Here is a 24,092-nt window from a genome sequence, read left to right on the forward strand (position 1 = left end):
AAATAGAACATTGAAATAAATGAAATTCTGATTATTTTCAAGTGCTTACTTCTCTGGCATCAAACATATCTGGGAACTTGTCAGCCTTTAGGTCTTTAAAAATCTGAAAATAAAGCATATATATATATATATAATCACTAGGAAATTATTCACTTGGGAGGAAAACCAAACTTGTTTCTTAGCCAAGAAGCACACAGGATTCCCCTTCCCCACCTTGCCCCATCCTTAACATCATGATATGCTGAAGTGTTAAGAGCATCATATGCATTATCTCCCTTCATCCTTTTTGGAATCTTATGTGATAGGTATTTTCATTACCCCATTGTATAGAGAAGGCTGTTGGCTCCAGGCAAGTTCCCTTTATTGAGCTTCAGACCAAGCTGTCCTGTTGCCTAATGTCTTTAGCGGCAACCCACTGCCTCCATAAGAAAGTCCATCATCTTGCCTTCATCTAGCCCCAACATGTCTTTCCAGTGCCATCAACCATCGCTTCCTTGTCACATATACTCCAATAAAAATGTCACTGCCTGCTATTCCCACACTCTGCACATTGCTGTCTGAAGGCTGGATCTGCCTTCTTTCTATTTTGGACCATTAGAAGCAAACCAATCCTTCAAAGCTCAGCTTAAATACCCCCATGAAACCGAAATCCCTCTAGCTAGCAAGATCTCTGTCCTAGTCATTTCCACAAAACTTCATGTCTTCTCCCAAAACATGTATGGCATTCTCTTATTTTCCTTTCTAGAATATAAGCTCCTTGAGAACAAGGCTTATTCATTTTTATAACCCTGTAGCACTTAGCACAGTGTCTTATGCAAAGCAGGCAATCCATAAAAGTTTACTGACTGACTCAAATAAGAAACAGCTGTAGTTTTATGAGCTGTACATACCTCTCAAAGAAGACCAAAGGTTTTGGTCTTAAACAAAAAGCTTTGGTTGCCCAAACATGGAAAAGATAAAATCTGTATTTCCTTTTCAGTCAACACGAATATATTCAAGAGATTATTTACCTGTATTGTTTCTGAAACAGTGGGACATATGTAAAGAAGTTCTGCGAGAATTAGCCCCAAAGCAAAGATATCCACTTCTTTTCCATATTCTTCTGAAGAAATCTAAGGAGACCAAGATATGTTTACATTCGTTACTCACCCAATATAAATATCCATGTTCTTCTGAAGCCAAAAAAAGTTATTTGACCAAATATCTTCTACCATGTTACAAGACATGTTTGTTAGCAACATCTGTGGAGTCTGACTGCCCTGGTTCCAATCTGTCACTAAATAGCTGCATCACCCATGTAAATGAACCATCAAGGGTAGAATAATCTCAACCATAAAACGGGGATAACGAAAGTTCCAACCTCAGAGTTTGACTGTGGTGTTAAGTAAGATGCAGCAGGTAAAATAGCTAAAATATTTCTCACAAGTGACTTGCATGCAAATGTTCATAGAAGATGTATTTCTAATATTCTGACTGGAAGCAATCTGAATGTCCATCCGCAAGAGAATGAATAAGCACACTGTGGCCTATTCAGGCAATAGAATAGTACTCGGTAACGAAAAGGAATAATCTGTTGGCATAAGCAATAACTAGAAGTTCTCCAATAGACATTACTTCGAGGGAAATAATCAAATACAAGAAAGTACATAAAGTATGATTCCATTCATATGAAGCTCAAGACAGGGAAATCTAATCTGTGGTGATAGAAATCGGAGCACTGATTGCCTCTGGGAAGGAGGGATGGACTGGAAAGGGCCTGAGGGAATTCTCACAGGTGAGGATAATGTTCTACATTTTCATAAGCTTATGGGTTTCACAGGAATATGCCTTTGTCAAAAAAATGTACATTTAAGATATGTACATTTTATGGTGTATAAATCATCCCCTAATAAAATGATTTTTAATTTAAAAACCACTAAGAAAATGAAAAGCACAATGATGAATGAATTTTTAAAAAATATTTTTAGGGTGGCAATACAGGGTGCAGGAGATATTTAATAAAGTGGGAGTTAAAGGGGGGCCATTAGCTACCTATTGTCTCCCACTTTCACATTCCACAATAAACTTAAATTATGTCTTTGTGCCACACGGTCCCCAAAGGGAACAGGTGGATTTCCTCTCCATTCTAGACTCTCAAACATCAAAAAGATGAAAAATAGACAATAAACTGCCAACCAAAAAATATAAGCTACTAGAATAGTGAATCTATATATAAGACAAACATTCACAATCAATAGCTGTACAACCAGGTTCATAACAGCAATTTTCACAAGAGCCAAAAGGTAGAGCAACCCACGAATCCACTGATGGATGAATAGATGTGGTCTATCCATACAATGGAATATTGTTAAGCCTTAAAAAGGAAGGACATTCTGACATATGCTACAGCATGGGTGATATTGAGGATATTATGCTGGGTGAAAAAAGCTAGTCACAAAAAGACAAATACTGTATGATTCTACTCACACAAGATATCTAGAGTGGACAAATTCATAGAGACAGAAAGTAGGATGGTGGTTGCCAGGGCTGGGGGAGAGGGGAACGCAGAGCTATTCGATGGGTGCAGAGTTTCAGTTTTGCAAGATGAAAAGCGTTCTAGAGACGGATGGTGGAGATGATTGCACAACAACGTAAAAGTACGTGATGCCACTCAACTGTGCACTTAAAAATGGCTAACACGGGAAATTATATGTTATGTGTATTTTACCACAATTAAAAATAAATATGTTTTAAAATCAATAGACTTATTAATAACCAATTAGATACAAGGAGTCCCATTTTAACAGCAAAACACTATACATATTGAGGGAAATGCTTTAAAAATAGAAGTGGTCAAAAAAAAAATATAAGTGGTCTTCATGAAGAAAAAAATATTTTAAAACTTCATTGAAGAATATAAAAATGGCCGTAAGGTAGGTTTATCATTGCCCCCGGCTGTGCTCTGGCCTCCCAGTAAGAGGACGACACCTGCCATCTCCACCCCTTGGGTTGGGCCATGCACTTCACGCAGGGCCATGATGGGTAGTGATGTGTGCCACTCCTGGGCAGAGCCCACACAAGTCATCACAAGGTTCTACCACCGCTGCCGGCTGTGAGGACAGCAATGACCCAGACAGGGTGCTTCCTTCAGTCTGGGTTCTGGAATGAAGGAGACAACATGGAACAAAACCACAGCCAGATCGCAGCCAACACATCACGTGGGCGAGAAATAAATCTTTGGTGTTTTGTATGCCACAAAGAGATTAGGAGTCACCGGTTACCATAAGACTGCCTGGCCAAGGCTGACTTGAGAGAGGACTTGAATAAGTGGGAGAAACCTGTCAATTTCCTGGAGCAGAAGTCTCAGATATATAAAAATGTCAATTCTCCTCAGTTGAATCCTTAAATTTAATGCAGTTGCTGTCAAAAATCTCAACACCAGTGATGGACCATGACAGGCTGATTCTATGGTTTATTCCAAATGGAATAGTGAATGTGAACACTAAGAACATTTTTAAAATGAAGAATGATGTGGGAGGTCCTGCTGTCCAAATACTAAAACCGATATTATAATGCTATAATAACTGAGACAGTATGATATTAAAGAGAAAAAGATAAAAATAAGTCATTTGGACAGAAGAGCATCCAAAAACAGATCCATGAGTGTGTGGGAATTTCATGTATGATAAAATAGCATTTCTTTTAGGTTTTTATTTAAATTCCAGTTAGTTAACATACAGTGTAATATTAGCTTCAGGTGTACAATATAGTAACTCAACTCTTCCATGCATCACCCAGGGCTCATCACAAGTACACTCCTTGATCCCCATCACCTATTTCACCCATCCCCCCCACCAACCTCCCCTCTGGTGACCATCAGTTTGTTCTCTATAGTTAAGAGTCTGTTTCTTGGTTTGCCTCTCTGTTTTTTTCCCCTTTGTTCATTTGTTTTGCTTCTTAAATTCCACATATGAGTGAAATCACATGATATTTGTCTTTCTCTGACTGACTTATTCCACTTAGCATAATTCTCTCTAGCTCTATCCACATCATTGCAAATAGCAAGATTTCATTCTTTTTTATGGCTGAATAATATTCGTGTGTGTGTGTGTGTGTGTGTGTGTGTGTCTCCCACATCTTCTTTATCCACTCATCAGTCGATGGACACTTGGGCTGTTACCATAATTTGTAAGATAATGCTGCTATAAACATCGGGATGCATGTATCCCTTTGAATTAGTAGTTTTGTATTCTTTGGGTAAATACCTAGCGGTGTGATTGCTGGATTACAGGGTAGTTCTATTTTTAACTTTTTGAGAAACTCCTATAGTGTTTTCCAGAGTTTACATTCCCACCAACAGTGCAAGAGGGTTCCCCTTTCTCCACATCCTCACCAACATTTGTTGTTTCTTGTGTTGATTTTAGCTATTCTGACAGGTGTGAGGTGAGATCTCACTGTAGTTTTGATTTGCATTTCCCTGATGATAAGTGATGTTGAGCATCTTTTCATGTCTCTGTTGGTCATCTGTATGTCTTCTTTGGAAAAATATCTATTCATATCTCCCGCCCATTTTTAAATTGGATTATTTGTTTTTTGGGTGTTGAGTGTTATAAATTCTTTATATATTTTGGATACTAACCCTTTATGGGACATGTCATTTGCAAATATCTTCTCCCATTCCGTAGGCTGCCTTTTAGTTTTGTTGATTGTTTCCTTCACTGTGCAGAAGCTTTTTTTTTATTTTGATGTAGTCCCAAGAGTTTATTTTTGTTTTTGTTTCCCTTGCCTCAGGAGACACATCTAGATTGCTATGGCTGATGTCAAAGAGATTGCTGCCTATGTTCTCTTTTACGATTTTTATAGGTTCAAGTCTCACATTTAGGCCTTTAATCCATTTTGAATTTATTTTTGTGTATGGTGTAAGGAAGTGGTCCAGTTTCATTCTTTTGCATGTGGCTGTCCAATTTTTCCAATACCATTTGTTGAAGAGACTGTCTTTTCCCCATTGGATATTCTTTCTTGCTTTGTCAAAGATTAATTGACCATATAATTGTGGGTTCATATCTGGGTTTTCTATTCTGTTCCATTGATCTACATGTCTATTTTTGTGCTACCACCATACTGTTTTGATTACAAATACCATTTTTATTATGGTAAAATATACATAAAATTTATCATTTTAACCGTTTTATGTGTGCAATTCAGTGGCATTAAGTACCTTCGCAATGTCACACAACCATTACCGGTATCTATTTCCAAAATTTTTTCATCATCCCAAACAGAACTGCACCATTAAACAATTTCCCATTCTTCCTCCCTCAGGCCCTAGTAACTTCTGTTCTACTTTTTGTTTCTATGAATTTTCCTTAAAATAAAAGCTTACATCATGAACTATCTGATACATGGTGATGGGCAACTGCATATCCACATGAGGAAGATCAAGGTATATCCCTTCCTCAGATGTATACAAAAACTAATTCAAGTTAAGCTCAACTAAAGTAAAAACACAAAATATTTTTGTAATGTTGTGGGAGAAATGGCCTCCAAAATAAAAATGAGAAACCCAGCAGCCATAAAGAAAATACTGATAAACATGACAACTTAAAATTTAAGCTTCCATGATATATCATAAACAAAGAAATAAGGAACAATCAAGGAGAACAAATCTGCAATATGGTTAACAGATACAGAATCAGTAACTGAAATATATAAATATTCCCTACAAATAAATTAGGAACAGATAACCTAATTAAGAAAAATGAGGAAAGGACACAGAGAATCTGCAGAAAAATCGTTAAGTAAATACATGTAAAGATGGTCTACCTTACTAAAAATCTGAAAAATGCAAATTGAACCAGCAAGATACTCCTCATTCATCGCAGTGGCCCAAACTGCAGTCTGCTAGCACCCTAGTCTGATTGGGAATGGGAAGGAGAAGGCAGCATTCTCCAACACTTTGGGAGGAAGGCATAGTAGAATCACTTTTTTGGGGATGACAACGTCACAGTATTGGCCAAGTTTGAAATGCACTTGTCATTCTATTCAATAATTTCACTTGAAGGAACCTATCATAGATGATCATGGAAATACTTGTTTTTAGAGTCAAAGATAAGGGGGGAAACGTAAAAACTTGCTAACAGCCTAAATAAATACCCATCAATAAGAAACAGTTACATAAATGATGGTATAGGTCAGCATACAATACAGTTGCTAAAATGGATGTGTCAGATCCACAGGTGCTGATATAGAAAGATTAGGATACATTGTTGAGTGAAAAAAATTAAGTCGCAAAATAACATTACAGTAACTTTGTAAAAGCATGTCCTTATATCTTTATGAAGTCTCTATATACATATATATTTGTGTTTATATATGTTTATATATATATATATATATAAACAGAAAATTATCTAAAAGGATAAACAATAGACTCCCTGAGAAGAGAGAGTCCATTTAGATATTCCCCTTTTGTTCTATATGCTTCTGTGTTGTTTTAATTTTATAAGAGGTGTCTATTATCTCTATAATTAGAAATACAAAAGAAGTGGAAAATACATAGAAAGGAAAGGGACCTCACCTGCTCTGGGCTCATGTATCGAAGAGTTCCTTTATTACTTGTCCGATTTGCATACTCTTTCAAGGATGTCACAAGTCCAAAGTCTCCAATCTTTATGTGTTTTGTATTTACTAAAAATATGTTACCTGGCTACAGAAAAAAAAAAATCCAATATTTATAAGTACCAATTCAACAGACTGTTATCACATATCCAAATCATATTTAACAAGGGCTATTTTTATATTTCCTTATAAGGCATCTACCCTTACATGGGTAGCCCAAAACAGGATACTTAGTCACAGATCTTTAAAGTACCAGCTGAGGAAGTAAGGACTTCTCTGTCAGCAGAGAAGGCTTCGGGCATAACTGCCTTCAAATATCTGAAGATATGCTTAGTGGAAGGTGGATTCACTCTGCACAGTACTAGAGGATAGAAACAACCAAACGCTTGCTTTAATATATCCTAATATACTAATAGTGTGGTCCAAAGAATGGGAATTTGAGAGTTCCCATCTCAGGCGGGGCTGGACACCGACTTGGTAGAAATGTTGCAAATATGAATCCAGGATCTGTTGGGGGTGGAAGTAGAAGCCCTTCAGATCTCTAAGTTTGAGAGTCTCAGAATGAGTCTCTTCTCAATAAAGCTGTTAAGATATCATGTGAAGAATTTCTCCTGGGGATTTCCTTGATGTCAATTTCTCCAGACCCCTGACAACTTCTTAACAAACACACCCCCTCTGTCCTTGAAGGCAGGCCACATCAACTGGAAGCTGATAACTAGCACTTAAGTATTTCTGTTCATGTACGTTAATTCTCTAAGCATATCGAAAAAGCGGCGGGGGGGGGGGGGAATGGGGAGTGTTGTTCATTCTATTCCACCATTTTGTAGGTGGTATTGACGAACATTCTAAAGACCATGAAAACAGGAAGGTTGTTGATAAGGAGATTAATATCTTGCCAATCTTGGGGCATCTGGCTGGCTCAATTGGTGGAGCATGAGACCCTTGATCTCAGGGTGGTGAGTTCGAGCCCCACATTGGGTGTAGACATTGCTCAGAAATAAAATATTTAAAAAAACATATTCTGTCATTCTTGAAAAGGCAACTTTGAATATGATGTTGGGCTTGATGTACACATGCAGACTCTGGGAGGTAAGTAATACTCACGAGAGGGCCTAGCAAAGGAGCTGACAGGGAAGAGACCATAAAGCCAAGAAGGGTGAAAGAGGAGCTTCCAAGAAGCCAGCCTAAAAAGGCTCGTGCAGAAATTAGCAGTTAGATTGGCACCATTCACAGTTAGATTGGAATCTACTGCTGATAATGAAGACGGAAACCTGCAGATGCGTGTGGGGTGGGTGTAGAGAGAAAAACCTCCCAAGGCAGTATTCAGGTTACCATGTAGGAAGACGCTGGGTTTGCAAGTGCAACGGCTCCTCCCGCAGAGGTCTATAACTTGACTCTGAGCAACCCTGAGGTTGCATTTACAATGCTTCTAAATATATAAGCTGGATGAGACTGTCTAGTAAAAATAGCAGATCATTTGTTAATAGTTCATTAAAAAGAAAAAATACGGGCGCCTGGGTGGCTCGGTTAGTTAAGCGTCTGCCTTCGGCTCAGGTCACGATCCCAGGGACCTGGGATCGAGCCCCGCATCCGCAGGGAGCCTGCTTTTCCCTCTCCTCCCTGCTGGTGCTCCCTCTCGCTCTCTCTCTCAAATAAATAAATAAAATACAATCTTAAAAAAAAAAAAAGAAAAACAATAAGGTCACATTTTGTCTAATCAGTTATGGTATAATAAGGCCAAAAAAAAAAAAAAAAGTGCAAACTTTATACAGCGGGTACAGGAAGAAAGGACTGAATCCGCAGACCGAGGCTGACCAAAGAGCCTGGGCCGACAGAGGGAAAGAACCTCCAAAGCTTTTACTCTAGAAACCTCTATGTCCCTCACCAGTATCTTCGTCTAGTTTTTTTTCCTCTCCATTTTGCTGTAATATCTTTTTTTATTACTAACATATAATTAACATATAAGTTTCAGATGTATGATGTAATGATTTGATGGTCTAATTCTGCAGATTCTGACAGAAAGTGGTAAATGCTGGTAGACTTTATACAGTAGGGACTTCTGGGGTAAAGACCATTCTCTGGCAAAAAGCACCTACAGCTGGTATCGTGTGAAGCATCACAGAAAAAGGTGCACGCCTTCGCTGGCATCTTCTTTAGGCTGGGAGAAAGCAGCAACTCTAGCAGTAAAGCTAGAAAAGTTAGGAGAGGCACGAAGGCTCAGGAGTATTAAAGTCTGACCTTTGAGCAACTGCGGCCATGGAGCGAACACTGTCTGCAAACACAGCCAAGAGAAGAACCCCCCGTAACCCAGGGCACAGGCAGCGTGGGAGACAGAGGTGCTAGGGAAAAGAACGGCCAGGTAGCACCTGTCAGTTTCATGAATTCATCCAGAGGGGGGCCTGGGAGTTAATACCCAAACGTCTGCATTTATTTGCAGATTACTTTATAAGTAATTGTGCTTAAATTTTTTATTTAACTATATATATGATTTATTCCAAAGTGAAGGTATAGCCATTCTAAATCTATTCTTTTGAGCATAGTTCTTATAACATTCCAACTTTAAAATGCACCTTTAAGATATCGTTAAAGAAAGATGGAACCAGGGGCACCTGGGTGGCTCAGTCCGTTAAGCTCAGGTCATGATCCCGGCATCCTGGAATCGATTCCCACATTGGGCTCCCTGCTTGGCGGGGAGTCTGCTTCTCCCTCTCTCTCCCTCTCTCTCTCTGTCCCTGCCCCCCCCACCTCATGTTCTCTCTCTCTCAAATAAATAAAATCTTAAAAAGAAAAGAAAAGAAAGAAAGAAAGAAAGAACCAGGTGGATTCCAACACAAAGGCCTCAAGCCTCCAGCTCCCGGGGGCAGACCAAAGACACACTATCTTTTATAGGCCAGTTATTCCTATCTAGACCCAACAACTCTATACACAAGTGCTTCTTTTTCTCAAGAAACTCTTTCACTTCATTCCTCATTCCTGGCTATTGTAGATGGGCAGGATAAGCAGACAGCCAAGATCCATATAGATTAGTTGCTTCTGCCAGATCCAGAGTGATCAGGAAAGACTATGTAAAGAAATTGAGACCAAAGAAGACAAGCAGAAGAGTGTGCCGTGCAAGAAGAACATGAACAGTGTTAGGATTCCGCATGGCTAGTTTGTGATGGGAGTAGACAGATTATAGGGAAGAGAGACTGGGGGACACCATGAAAAATTCTTCTGTCCCTTCTTTCATTTTGATGAGAAGGTAAAATGGGAAAACAGCTCATCTGGACCATGAAAGAAGCTAGGAAGCCAGCAGAAAATAAAAATACAAAGCTATGTGTTCCAAGTTTTGGATCAGTACAATTTTCCAATCATGGGGTAGAAATGTCTAACCAGATGCCAAGAAAATTCTAGACTCTGGATCTAGTAGCTGTGACTGCCCTCAAGAGTAATGACTTAAGAAATTAGGAGAACCATGTTCCCAAAGCCAGTCACGAGAGTCCCTTCTGCTTCTCAAACAAGCCTGAGTAGCGGCAGAAGCAGGGACAGAGCGGCCCGTTGGCTGTGCTAACCATGGTAATGATCTGCACAGAAATGTTCAGCTTACGAAAGCTTTTGGTGTTTGCAACTGGAGTATGACAAGCAGCCAGATAACACCAGAAGGGAATGAGCTCCTGCCTACAGGGCTCCTTCCGATTATCTAGGTACATTCATTTATCCTGGAGATCTTCTGAGTGGTGCTATGGAATGGTATTTGGGGCAAGTTCTAGATCCATTCTAACTTTAAAGGATCAGAGATATTATTTCCTCAGGACTGTCAATCAATTCTAAAACTAGAGAAGATAGATTTAAAATTACTAAATCACATCAAATCTGAAGAGTACATTTTCCATTTACCTTAAGGTCTCTGTGAATTAGCTGTTCACCATGTATATACTCCACACCTGCTGCTATTTGTTCATATAATTCCAGAGACAAAGGTTTGTCTGGCTTCTTGCCTCTTCTGTTGTCAATCCATGCCTCCAATGTCCCTTTATCACAGAATTCCATTTGGATGAGAAGGCACTTAATCTTTTGTCTGGATATAAAATGTGCAGTACGTTACACGTAGCAATAAAAATAAATTCATAAAAAATAACCTTTCTTTTTAAAATTACACTGTATCTCCTTAAGAACCCCAAAACATGTCTCAAAACAAAAATCTAATAAACTTGAATCAAAATACATCATTTTTTATTTAAATCATAAGTTCCTAAATGTCCAGAGCGCTATTTGTTAACTATTTTATAAAGTTTGAGCCTGCCCATTCTTTAATGGTAAAGGATCCTTGATCCCCTTTGCTAATAGGAATAGGAACATTAATACAATGGCATTAAAGAGAACCAAAGCTCATTACTACATAAAATAATTCTGGAACGTTTTAATTTACTATCGACCTACTGAACATCTGTTTTGTGGAAAGCACAGAACAGGCACCTAGAGATGAAAAAATGAGTTAGATACCGTCCTTGCTGTCATGGGAGTTATGGTTTAATAAGAAAGAAATACGGGCAAAACAAATCAAAAACAACAGTGTAAGGATAGGTTCTCAAAGAGAAGTGCCAATAAATTGCTAAGAGATACCTGTGAGGACTGATTTTGCTAACCATGCTTTTATGTTGCTTTCTCAACTAGGTTGGCCTCAATATTAATTTATATTCTTTGAACTTATGTTGGCTAGAAAATAGGAAGAGAAAGCCAAGAATCTGTGGAAAGCTAAAGTCCTGCCTGTATGCTGATGGTCAGCAACCCCTGAAACCAATGATAAAGCTCTCAATTACATGGGGCACAGCCAGGGCTGGAGTCGGGAGTTGATGAATGAACAGGCCTCAGTGTCCTCGGGATTTCCGTGAGGACGGTCCCCCCAAGAAACACTGGCTGACTTTCAGAGGGAGATGTCAGGTCTTGAGAGCCCTCCAGTCCTTTGTCAGGGGCTTGAGACAAAACATGAGTGATACCAGGTGGGGTACCTGCATCTCAGCTCATAGTCTTAAAATTATTTTCCCTGCCCACCACGCCACCGTAAGTGGTGTGGCTGTATTCAAGAGAGACTCCTCGGGGCGCCTGGCTGGCTCAGTCGGTAGAGCAGGTGACTCCTGATCTGAGGGTCGTGAGTTCAAGCCCCATGCTGGGCATGGAGTCTACTTTAAAAAAAAAAAAAAAAAAAAATTTAAATTTTAAAAAGAGGGGCGCCTGGGTGGTTCAGTCGGTTAAGTGTCTGCCTTCGGCTCAGGTCATGATCCCAGGGTCCTGGGATCGAGCCCCGCATCGGGCTCCCTGCTCAGCGGGAAGCCTGCTTCTCCCTCTCCCACTCCCCCTGCTTGTGTTCGCTCTCTCACTGTGTCTCTGTAAAATAAATAAATAAAATTAAAAAAAAAAAAAGAGAGAGAGAGAGAGAGACCCTCTTGACTGCACCCCACCAACCAAGGGCCTCTGAGAAGGCCAGAAAAGTGCTGGCAGCTGAGGAGGGGCTTCCAGCTGTCGTGTGTGTAACATGTTCAAACTTTCTCCACAAAGCTGCATTTACAGCCTGGTCTGAGGTTGGGGCATGTGAGTAAGCCTACACATTGACTGAGATTCTGAAAATAGCTGAGGACAATAAAAAAAAAATTTTTTTTAAGCAAGTTTGGAGCAAGGAATAGGAGCCACAAAAAGATTATTCATTATTTCCTTACCTGGTGAATAGAGACATAACAGTGTCTCAAACAGTGTGGTTGTGATATTGCTAATTAACGGCCTTATCCGGTGGCCCACACATAGTAAATGACAGTTTCCTCCATCCTATTAGGGCTATGAGAATTCTTTTTAGTTACCTTGAAGGATTTACGCTGTCCTCAGGATGGTAATCTTCCCCAGCCCAGCAACAATAGTAGTGAACAATATTTGGGTGATCAAGTGCTGCCAAAGCTTTTACTTCACGCTCTACCTTCTTGCTTTAAAGAAACAGGGAACATAAAAGTGTCATTATACATCCCTGTAAAAACTACAGGTTGAGTAACAGAAGACAGCTATGTATGCTCCCTTAGTCAATGGTCACCATGGTTCCCACACTCTGAGTATTTAAAAGGAAGCCAGGAGCACTCAAAAGGAAAGACTGAACACACAGAAAAAAACATAGCTGTTCTCACACTCAATATAAGAAAAAAAGCGGTGACTTCATTAATTCCAAATATCAGAAAATTTAAAAGTCATTTGTGGTGGTCTCCAAAATGCCAGTCACGCAAATTTTGGTAGCTAATTCACACATTGTATTTTGTTTAGACTTGTGTTAAAATCACTTTGGGTTTCACAAGCAAACCCTGTTTGGGCAGCAAGGGTAATCCAGGCAACTTGAAGAACATAAATCAGAATTTTCAATGCATAGCAAAAATACACAAAGGAGATCATCTATGCAGAGAAAGTGAGACTACACAGCACATGTGGGAGCTTTACAGGGATGTGGAGTCAAGAGCAAAGATAATTCTATGCTATGTGGAATAAATAAATTTGAGATTTCAATGGTGAGAAGGGGTAAGCAAACATTTTATAATTCCATTTTTTAATTTGAAAAGTTCTGTATCTACATGACATAAAATTTATAAGAATAAAGGAAGAAAAAGTACTCATACATCAACAGTCCTAATATAATCAGTTATTTTGGATTGTTTCTTATCGTCTTTCTTCACACACATTTTTATATACTTGTAATTATAGTATATAATTTTTATCCTATTTTTCCACATAACAGGTTATCTTTACCATTTTCCTTGTTACACAACCTATATAACCATCATGTATAAACTTTCTCATGTAAGATTTCAAAAGTACAGAAAATTAGAACAAATAGTGTCATGACCGCTACCTAGCCATCATCCAGATGAAACAGTTATTAACTCCTGGCCAATCTTGTTTCATCTATGCTCTTATCCACTTCCTCATCTCCCCTGGATTAATCTGAAGCAAATTCCAGCATCATACCATTTCATGTGTAAGTATTTTCAGTATACAAGCCTCATTTTTTTAATGACTGCAAAATAGCCATTGAGCAGGGGAGAGAATAAAACATACTTAATCATTTCTTCATTGCTGGACATTTGGTTTGTTCTAATTTCTCACTGTTATAAATGACACTGTAATTGACATATTCTTATATAACTTTTTCCATCATTTGGATAATATTCTTAGAATAGGTTCCCAGACAGGAAACCCATGGGTCATGGTGTATAAATATTCCAAGTATATTCTTAACTGTGTTATACCAACTTATGAAGCCACTAAAAATGTCCAAGATACTGTGCCCTTATCATCATTAAGTATTACCGGTAAAAAAACAATGGAATTGAACAGAAGGAGTAATCCTTCATTCCTGTCAAGCAAAACGATGTGGAAAGAGGGGCGCCTGGGTGGCTCAGTCAGTTAAGCGTCTGACTCTTGGTTTCAGCTCAGGTCCTGGGATCCAGCCCTGTGTCAGGCTCCGTGCTCAGCATGGAGTCTGCGTGAGTTTCTCTGTCCTTCTCCCTCTGCCCCTCCCCCTGTGTGCTCTTTCTCTCTCTCTCTAAAATAAATAAATAAATCTTAAAAAAAACCCAAAACACATAATGGGGCACCTGGGTGGCTCAGTCGTTAAGCCTTCAGCTCAGGTCATGATCTCCCAGTCCTGGGATGGAGCCCCACATCGGGCTCCCGGCTCAGCAGGGAGTCGGCTTCTCCCTCTCCCTCTGCCTCTCCGTCTCCCTCTGCCTCTCCTTCTGATTGTGCTCTCTCTGTCTCTCTCTCTCTCAAAACGAATAAAGAAAACCTTAAACACACACACACACACACAAAACAATGTGGAAAGAGAAAGCCTTGTTTTGATGCTAGGTGGTTATGGAAGGATTTCAACTGCAAGGCATCTTCCATGGGACAGGAGGTAGGTTTGTTTGGCTGAGATGAGGAATGGCTAGGACTCCATGCCTGCTTCTCCTTTGCTCACAGCGTTTTCCTTAGCCCGTGTGCCTTCCCCATCTCCTTCCCTAGACCTTGAGGGATAGGTCTGTAAGTTACACATAGTACAACTGTCAGAAAACAACAAGCAAGACTGGTGAATTGGTGAGCATGTGATTTAATACCTCCTTACCATGTGCTCTCTTTTCTGAAGGAGTTCTGCTATCCAGTAAGTGGGGGGTGGGAGTCAGTAGGTGCAGATAATATATAAAACAACACGGGGAGCGATGGGTTATAGTGGGAACACAGTGGATTGGCATTCCAGAGAACAAGTTCTAAATCCCCACCTTGTGAATTCTACCTCTGAAACTAATAATACAATATGTTAAGTAACTGAATTTAAATAAAATAAAATTTAAACATAAATAAATCTCTACCTTGTTACCATAGTAGGTAGTGTCCAAAGATGGTCATCAATTCTTTTCCTCCTCATACATGCAACCACTCCTCAGATTAAGAGGTAGAGTCTATTTGCTCTCCCCTTGAGTCTGAGCTGGCCTTAGTGATTTTGTTTAACCAATATAATGTGGAACTTCCAAGACTAGGTCAAAAGTAGCTTTTGCTATTCCCTTTTGGGATGACTTGCTCTGGGGACAATAGCTCTTGGAACCCAGGCACTAAGTTGTGAGACGCCCAGGTGACATGAAGAAGCCAGGTGGAGGCGCTCTGATTAACAATCCCCGCTGAATTTCCAGCCCACAGCCAGCTTGACTGCTAGCCATGGGTGACAGCCATCCCTGGCCAAGCTTTCTGATGACTTCTTTTTTTAAAAAAGATTTTATTTATTTATTTGTGAAAGAGAGGCGGTGGTGGGGGAGAGAGAGAGAGAGAGAGCACAAGTGGGGGGGGGGTCAGAATGAGAGGGAGAAGCAGGCTCCCCGGTGAGAGGGAGCCCGATACGGGGCTCAATCCCAGGACTCGGGGATCATGACCTGAGCCAAAGGCAGATGCTTAACCCCCAAGCTTTCTGATGACTTCTGACTACAAAAGCATAACAGATCCCAGATGAGGATGGCCCAATGAACACAACCAATCACAGGACAGTGACAGATAATAGTACCTTGTTCTTTTTCAGCCACTGCATTTTGGAGTGGTGTATTATGCAATAATAGACAAATGGGATGGTTACCAACTAGGTTTTACCTTTGACAAATCAGTTCGCCTCTTTGGGTCTCAGTCTCCTAATCCGTAAAATAAAGGGAGGAGACCAGAAAATCTCAAAGGTCACTGTAAGCTAGATGATTCTATAACTTTAGTTGTCATCAAGACAGGATCAAAAGAATGGTCAATGGTCTATCCAATTTTTTTATTGAAATAACCACAATAAAGTGAAGTCATGTCAGAGGAAGCCAAGCTCCTGATGAGAGAGTGACATTTTTAAGGAAGACTAGAAAAAAGTAAATAATCTGCTAATGAAGAAGAGAGAGACATAAAAAAAGAATCGTGCACGTTCACACACCTTCTCATTCAAAGAAACAAACATGTACTACTTACTCTTTATCATATTTAACACGTTTAATAACATAAGTCTTCCTATCAATTTTGTGCTTTGCTTTGAAAACCTGACCGTATCCGCCTGAGCCAATCGGTGTTATTTCTGTAAAATCACGAGCAAACCTGAAAAGAGAAATGCCACTGTTATTCTGAGTTCAGTGGTCATAGCCCACCCCCGCCCCCCACCCAACACTTCCACTTCCCCTTAACATCACCGGCACAACGGACTGAATAACAAACACGGCTCTACCCTTCTATATAAGAAGAGTCCAGGGCGCCTGGGTGGCTCAGTCGGTTAAGCGACTGCCTTCGGCTCAGGTCATGATCCCAGGGTCCTGGGATCGAGTCCCGCATCGGGCTCCCTGCTCTGCGGGGAGCCTGCTTCTCCCTCTCCCACTCCCCCTGCTTGTGTTCCCTCTCTCGCTGTGTCTCTCTCTGTCAAATAAATAAATAAAATCTTTAAAAAAAAAAAAAAAAGAAGAGTCCACTCCACAGAAACTCTTGAATCACAGTCATAGTTTCTCTCGCTCCTGCTCCCATTGTAACAAATCACCCTAGTAATGACATTCAACTTCTGGCTGCACAAAAGCCATAATAAAGATGCTTACTTAAGGTGTAAAACTTCAGAAGGAAGCACCATATTCGGTTCCCCAGCTACCACCAAGCTGTCGTAAGAGAAATGAGCATGGTCTCTGAGCCCACCTACATGTGTAACTACCTGGTTTTCCCCTCTCTCTCCTGCCCCACATTCCATCATTAAACCCTGCCAGTTCTACTCCCCAAACATATCACTGGTGTGTGCCCACTTTTCCCCATCTCCAACATCTTCACACCAGTCCAAGCTCCCGTCAGCTACCACAGAACCATGCTAGCTCGGACACTCCACTTCCGAGTCTCCTTCCTTTGCTCCAATCCATGAACCACGCAGCAAGCAGGGGGAAAAACTCTGAGCCCATCTCTCTGTTGCCTAAACTCTCCAATAGGCTCCTTTTGCTTTCAGCAAACCCCAGAAAGTCCTTAGATAGCCTAAAAGGGGTCTCGTGCTTCCCTCCCCAGCTTGTCCCATGGCACCACGCCCTTGCTCACGCACTCCAAGCACACAGCGTCTGCCCCCTGAATGCTCGCATACTGTTCCTACCTTCACTTTCCCACATGCTCTGCTTTTACGAAGCCACAGACCCCACCTTCCTGTGCTAACTCACCCTCCAGGCGCCCCGACATGGCTGACCCCAGAGAAAGCCTTTGCCTCACCCCTCACACTAAACCCAACAGTCCTATTTCCATTTCTTACCAGGTCATTGCTTTCCCTTGAGACCTCTGACCATAGATTATAATTACAGATTTTTCACATAATTATCATCCCCACAAAGCTCTGTGAGGGCAGAAGCTGTTTCTGTTTGTTCCCACTATAAATCCAATGCCCAGCACAGTGCCAGGCATATATGAGGTTCTTATTAAATGTTTGTTGATTCTTTATCGTTTTTTTTTTTTTTTTACACTTGTATTCAATGTCCTCCTGTTGCAAAGAGGCTTCACATTTGTTTTAGATATTTTGTTCAAACCCAAACACATAGTCTACCACAAGAGGAACCTTTTTTTCAATGTGAAATCTGGAATGGAGCTGGAATATGGAAAACAGGTTCGAGTGGATCTATTTGGATTCCTTCAGGGGTCTTTAAAAAAAAATCACTGGTTTATAGAAATATTTACCTTCAATATTAAAAACTTCCATGGGTGTCAGAAAAACTCACATCAGTATCACACAGATCTACATTTACCACATTCCATCTGGATTCATCTAAACATTACCTCTCCAAGAGACGATGATTCTTTGGGGGTCTGACTGTACTAAAAAAAAATTAACTGTTCAGGGAGAAATAGAATTTAACCTGGCTGATGTACAACAGTCCCTTCAGAAGCTTTTGTCGAATGCGCAAACATATCTTTAAACAGATTCTTTTTTACAGGTTTCCCTCTTACCTGTCTTCCACAGTGTACTTGTCTTCTTTGGTCACAGGAGAGTTAAAGGTAGGTGCCAAACTTCTAAAATTTAAGAGAAGAATATAAAACTCAAATAAAACTCAAATAAAATAGAACTTTATGTCATGTGCTAGTTTTTTTATATTTTGAGTCAACTATTAGAATTACAAGGTAGAAAGTGATAACCTTTCTTTATAAAACAATATACTGACAGTTCTCCTCTATCCACTAATAATTTTTCATTCCTTTCCTGATTCCTTTTTTTTTTGCCTTAACACATTCACTGTTGGTGTTGCCACCAGCCTCTCCTTTGTTCCTTACAGACTCAAAACCAAAGGAAATAGATCTCCTTGCACCGTCATTCTGGTCTTTGTACTTTACTCCTGGCTGGTGGTGAACCATGTGCTATTGGAAGTTCAAACCCCACTAGTAACTAAACATATTCCAATTGCTATCTTCCCCCTAAGCCCTCAAGTCTTGAACTTCCTTAACCCCATCAGTGTCCATGATTCCTGTCTGTATCTCCTTCTCCTTTGCCTCTTCTTCACCCAGTTATTGGAACTCTATTCCCTCAAATCCTGTCCACTCTTCCCATACAGTTTGTCTTGCAAATTATCCTCATCCCTCGTCACTGCCGTGATAACCATGGCTGACAGCTGGATCATCTTACACACACACACCTCTCTTCTCTCCACTCAAACACCCACATCGGGAATCATCCTTCCCTGACACATCTCCTACTGTTCAGAATATATTGGTGGCTCATAATGGCTCCCACTGCCATCTTGCCCTCATTGATGACTTATGGTTATGTCCTTGTTTTTCTCTTCCGTTCGAGAAACCAATCCACCATCATTTATATAATATTGGATCTTTTTCTCTTCTTACCCAAGTCATTATGCCATCTCTACCCTACCTGCCTGTCTGCAAAATAATGCAGTTCTCTGGAAAGTGTCCCTCCAAGTTCACTTCTGTCAACCTCTTCCAAAATAATGCCCTTAACCAATGACCCTAGTGATCCCCACAGGCCCTTTCATCTATGGTGCAGTGTGTACATACATTCAAAGATTTCTCTACATATGTAAAATCATTTGTTTATAGATTTCAAACTTTTTGGGATCCTTAACCATGCTTTCTACCTCTGAAATTCCACTCAAAGAAGGGTATATAGTACTCTACAAATACTGAAGACTTAGTAAATAAGGTTAATAACCTAAGTCTGAAACAAAACTTCATTTCCAAATATGTGCACTGCATAATGATACCCACCTTTTCACCTTCTTTTCACTACTTCTGACATCGCTCTGTAACAAAAGAAAATGAAAAACAATTGTAGATGATTAAATCAATTACCTTGCTTTATCTTGTTCTTTTTCCTCCTGTACTTCTGGATGGTTCTGTGACATTTTTTTTTTGGTCCGTTAGATGAACAGCCTCATTAAGTTGTGTACTCCCATCAAGCCCTGCTTCTCAGTTTACTTGGCTAGATCAATGTTCTCATCTATTCTAGCAACCAGACAGATAAGGCAGGGAGGACAAAAAAGCAATCGGGGCAAGTTCAGCAGAAGCACTGGGTCTCAACAAGAAGGCGTGCATCACAGCTCTCCACAGTGCTAGAGACACAGATGGAGCTCAGGGATCCAGTCTAAAATAATTCCCCAAGTGTTTCTTATCTGGTAACCGGCTAAAAATGGCAATGCTAAAAAAAAAAAAGAAAAAGGAAAAATGGCAATACTAATAATTTCATTTTTAGCACAAATTAAATTTTAATATTTAGCAAAAAAAGAGGAATCTTCAATATATCTCAAAAATGAATTTCACATAGCTATTCTTTATTCATATTCACTTTTATTCTGGTAGGTTTTGTAGTATTACCAATTTGAATACGTTGACACCGAGCAGGGAGCATCAAACTAAGAGTTTTTGAGCTCATACCACTTCCCACTGTATGATGACTATAGTATATCAATTTAGCCATTCTGTCAAATGACAATGTTGCTTAAGTCTCCTCCTGCTACAAATGAGGTTGCAAGAACACACTTACATATGTTTCTCTGTACATACATAGGAGTGCTTCTCTAGTAGACATCCCCAGGAATGGAACTGCTTGAAGGCATGGCGTGCACACCCTCCGCTTTGCTACATATTGCCAAACTGTCTCCACAATGGTTGTACCAACTTATACTTCCACCCGCAGCATGTAGTAGTTATAATTGGAATACAGCTGTGCCGATGCTTAGTATTGCCGGACTCAAATTTTGCCATGGTGTTGGGTTTAAAAAAGGTACCTAACTGTTGTTTTGATTTGCATTTTCCCTACTACTATGCAGTAAAGCATCTTTTCATATTTTTGTTGCCCATTTGGGTATCTCTTCTCTGAATTGTCTGTTCAGATCTTCTGTACATTTTTCTGAGTTGCTTTTCTTTTTCTTATCGATTTGTTTACAGTTCATCATAAATAGGGCACTTACGTAACACTAATTGTCACCACAAAATTATCTGATTTTTAAGTTTAGTTCTGATTTTTTAAAACAGGAGCAGACTATATTAATGGACATTTTAAGTAGTGTCCAGCTGGTAGAAGATAAGCAAGATAACAGGAATATATGAAAACATGAAGGTGAGTAGGGAGAGGAAGATGGGAGTGAAGAGTAGAAGAATTTTGCAAGTGAGGAACAGGGGTTAATAAAGAAAGGAGAAAGCCAAAATGCTGCCACATATTAATATGAAATAAGAATGCATGAGATAAAAGTACAAAAATTATGGTTGAGTACTGAGGCAATTTTTAAATGAAGAAACACAATAGAGAAAAAGATCATCAGGAAGCTAGAGGCTAATACTATACCAGAGGAGATGAAGAATTGTTTATACTGTTGCTGTTACAATTTCCTTCTGGTGCATTTGGTGAGAAATCATTTTCAAGTGGTGATTTAGAAGCACTAGAAGAAAAGGGGATAATTATTAGTTTGTGAATTCTGCCTATTTTTTGTTGATCAGAATTTCTTTCTCTAAATTCTCCTTAAACATTAAACATTTTCATAAAAATGTGCTCTCAGGCAGCAATCTGAATTTGTTAAATTATCACAGTTGTTTGTCCACACTTACGATATGCTTTTCACCGAAGTGCTGTTTCCCGAGTTACTAGGTGAAGTAGTCCAAGAATCACTTGATAGTGAGTCATCTTTCTGAAGGAAAGAGTACCCCTTAGGAGTTTTAAGAGCAATTACATTACTTCTCCATACTGGCTCAGTCTCTGTGCTAACTACCACATTTATTTATGGATGCTTGAACTGGATTTAAAAACCAACCCTGGGGGCACCTGGGTGGCTCAGTTGGTTAAGTGTCTGCTTTCAGCTCAGGTCACGATTTCAAGGTCCTGGGATCGAGCCCCACCATCGGGCTCCCTCCTCAGTGGGGAGTCTGCTTCTTCCTCCCCCTCTCTTTCTGCCCCTCCCCCCAGCTCATACTCTCTCTCTCTCTCAAATAAATAAAATCTTAAAAAAAAAAAACCAATCCTGAGTTGTGAACAGAATTTTACTCTCTGGGGCCTCATGGCCCCATGGCTCTTGGCTCATTGGGGAAACACAGAATGGAGGAATCCTTTTGCTATGTGATTGGTTGTCTTGGCATCATCTAAACAGTCTTACCTCAAATCAACTTCAGAAAGAATCTTAAAATTTAAAAGTGAAATCCAAAGGCATTTCATACCATTAAGGTTTTCTCTGATTGTATCCGCTCATATGCAGATTTAGCAGCCATCTGTTTTGCCTCCTGTTTGGTAGCACCTCCACCAACACCATATTCTTTCTGCCCAATTTTGCATCTATAGTAAAATCTAGGAGAAATGATAGAGAGCATTTACCCAAATACTAAAAAAAACCCAGTAAATCTAACTTAGGATTTGGAAACAAACACAGATGAACAAAGACCTTAATATAACCCCAATTTAATGGGTACATTTAGTTTGTATCTTGTAGAATATAAATCTCTGATAAGATGACTGACCAATTTGCCAGAATAACCAGGAGAGCTTGATGTCATCAGCTTGCATTTGTGTTAGGCAAGGAACCTCGGACAATTATATGAGAACTCTACTGAATATGGAAAAGCAATGTGTATCAGGGAGTTACTATGCATTAATTCAAAATTATTCCAGTGTTATTTGCCATGGAGGCAAATACACCCAACCAGGGTTGAGTCTTCCCTGCTGGGCCCTGAAGGCAGAATTAGATTGAGTGGCTGGGTGGTTTCTACAGCTCCTATTCTCCCGGGCACCGCTAAGTAGACTTCTCTCTTTTAGGTAACTTATGTTAGAGTGTTTAATCCCAAGGAACCCAACAGGTGAGCTACGAAAAAATAGCCTCCTACTTTATTGAGATTGACTCACACAATTCACTTTGGACTATTTCATGCCAATGAATACTCTTCCGTTTTCCTCTTCCTGGTTCTGGCCTAAAAGCCATCAGAGCTAAGAAGTCCGTAACTGAGTCAATTCAGAGGACAGTATTCTGAAGGGGTCATTTGGACTATTCGCCATTTAGATTTTTCTCTCTCTCTCTCATTCAATGGGTAGGTTGTAGCCAAGAAACAATCTCCTTCAGGCTCATTTACTTTCTGCTTTTCCTAGTTCCTATCCATTCTTATCTCCACTTCCAAAATCTTGGCAACTCTGAAGCTCTACTCCATCCCACCCTTTATAATCCTTAAATCCGGGTCTCCTCACAGCCTGTGGCTAAAACCCATTTCTTTTAGGACCTGGTATTTGTCTAGAGAGTGACAACATTTAACTGAATGTGAAGGACAAACACCTAGACAAACGGCTCTCTAATCTGATGATGGTGAAGAGAGAGTCATTTTACCTACACATGTGGTCCAGTCATTGTCATACAGCAACTCCCACTGTGATCTGTGGGAGAGAAACATCTCCACACACACACACCCCCAGCAGGGGCACCCCATTCTCTCTTCGGTCTCCTGAAGACTAAACCATCCAGATAGACCTCAGAAACAAAGGATTCCCCAGATTTGATCCATTATGGTATATGGGTCCCAAGTCTTCAGCAATTAAGCATTTTCATATTTTAATTATGAAGATGACCAGTTGTGTATAAGTCATATAAAACCTTCCATGCAAAAGGTCCCCAAAAGGAGGACAAATATTTCTAGAAAATTAGACATGAAAACAAGCCCGTTCTATTGCTTAGATACAATGAAATAGAAGGAAAAGCTGAACTACATCTCACCTTTCTGGCCCATATTCTTTCAATTCACATTGTTCATAATTTACAGATAGTTTTTCCTTCTGGGCAAGCCTATTCATACGGCCTATGAAATTCTCAAAGGATCCCACTCCTAATCCTTCTGAAGTATCTGTTGTCAGTGATAAAGAACTAACTGCCTACAAAGAAAAAAAAATCTTGTTTAATACAGATGAAAACAAAGATTTAACCATTTTGTTTCCTCTAATAAAATTACTAAATGAATAATTTGAAAGACAACTCAGATTTTATGTATTGCCCTAGTCTACTACCTTGAGTAAAAGTCTAAGTATATATCTTTTTCTACCATAAAAAATCCACAAGAAAAAAGGTAACAGTAGGAAAGGAACCATCCTTTTATAGTTTTCTATGGAAAAACAAAATAGTGAACTTTATTGTTTATCCATGCAAAATACTCTAACACTGTCTAGCTCACTCTACCCTTTGTAAATCTCAAAAAACAAGATAACCAATATTGAAGGAAAGCTATATCCTGGATCACACCTTATGGGGAAAGAGGAATATAACAGCACCATTCCTTCCATTCTTATCTGTACCTTTTTCCTAATCTGGCAAAAGCTTGTCCAAAGTTTTTCTACTTTATTAATTTTGTCAAAGAACTAACTTTTGGTTTTATCGACCTTCTTTATTGTTTTCTTAGTTTTCTTTTACATCAATGTTGGGCCTTGTTATTATTTTCTGTCTTCTGCTTTTTTGGGGAAAGGTAGTCTATTGTTCTCCTAACTTCTTGACTTGATTTTCTGGCTCATTAACAATTCGTGA

The 24,092-nt window shown here is 39.7% G+C and overlaps 1 protein-coding gene across 4 annotated transcripts in view; it reads right to left on the reverse strand.

Annotated features, from left to right (window-relative positions):
* Window positions 1–24,092, reverse strand: part of EIF2AK2 (eukaryotic translation initiation factor 2 alpha kinase 2) — a 37,040-nt gene that overhangs the window by 6,315 nt on the left and 6,633 nt on the right. For 2 of the 4 annotated variants that reach the window (XM_078056188.1, XM_078056189.1), the window contains exons 4-15: window positions 23,295–23,449; window positions 21,760–21,886; window positions 21,157–21,254; window positions 20,897–20,990; window positions 19,321–19,355; window positions 18,052–18,114; window positions 16,072–16,194; window positions 12,429–12,548; window positions 10,474–10,654; window positions 6,557–6,685; window positions 1,011–1,112; window positions 50–103 (exon numbers count right to left, since the gene is read on the reverse strand). In XM_078056188.1, coding sequence (XP_077912314.1) covers window positions 50–103; window positions 1,011–1,112; window positions 6,557–6,685; window positions 10,474–10,654; window positions 12,429–12,548; window positions 16,072–16,194; window positions 18,052–18,114; window positions 19,321–19,355; window positions 20,897–20,990; window positions 21,157–21,254; window positions 21,760–21,886; window positions 23,295–23,449 — 1,281 coding nt within the window. The remainder of the gene's footprint in view (window positions 1–49; window positions 104–1,010; window positions 1,113–6,556; window positions 6,686–10,473; window positions 10,655–12,428; window positions 12,549–16,071; window positions 16,195–18,051; window positions 18,115–19,320; window positions 19,356–20,896; window positions 20,991–21,156; window positions 21,255–21,759; window positions 21,887–23,294; window positions 23,450–24,092) is intronic. The other 2 variants (XM_036070409.2, XM_078056190.1) reach the window with 2 other exon arrangements.

The sequence above is a fragment of the Halichoerus grypus genome, chromosome 10, assembly GCF_964656455.1.
Source record: "Halichoerus grypus chromosome 10, mHalGry1.hap1.1, whole genome shotgun sequence".
NCBI classification, from domain to species: Eukaryota; Metazoa; Chordata; class Mammalia; order Carnivora; family Phocidae; genus Halichoerus; species Halichoerus grypus.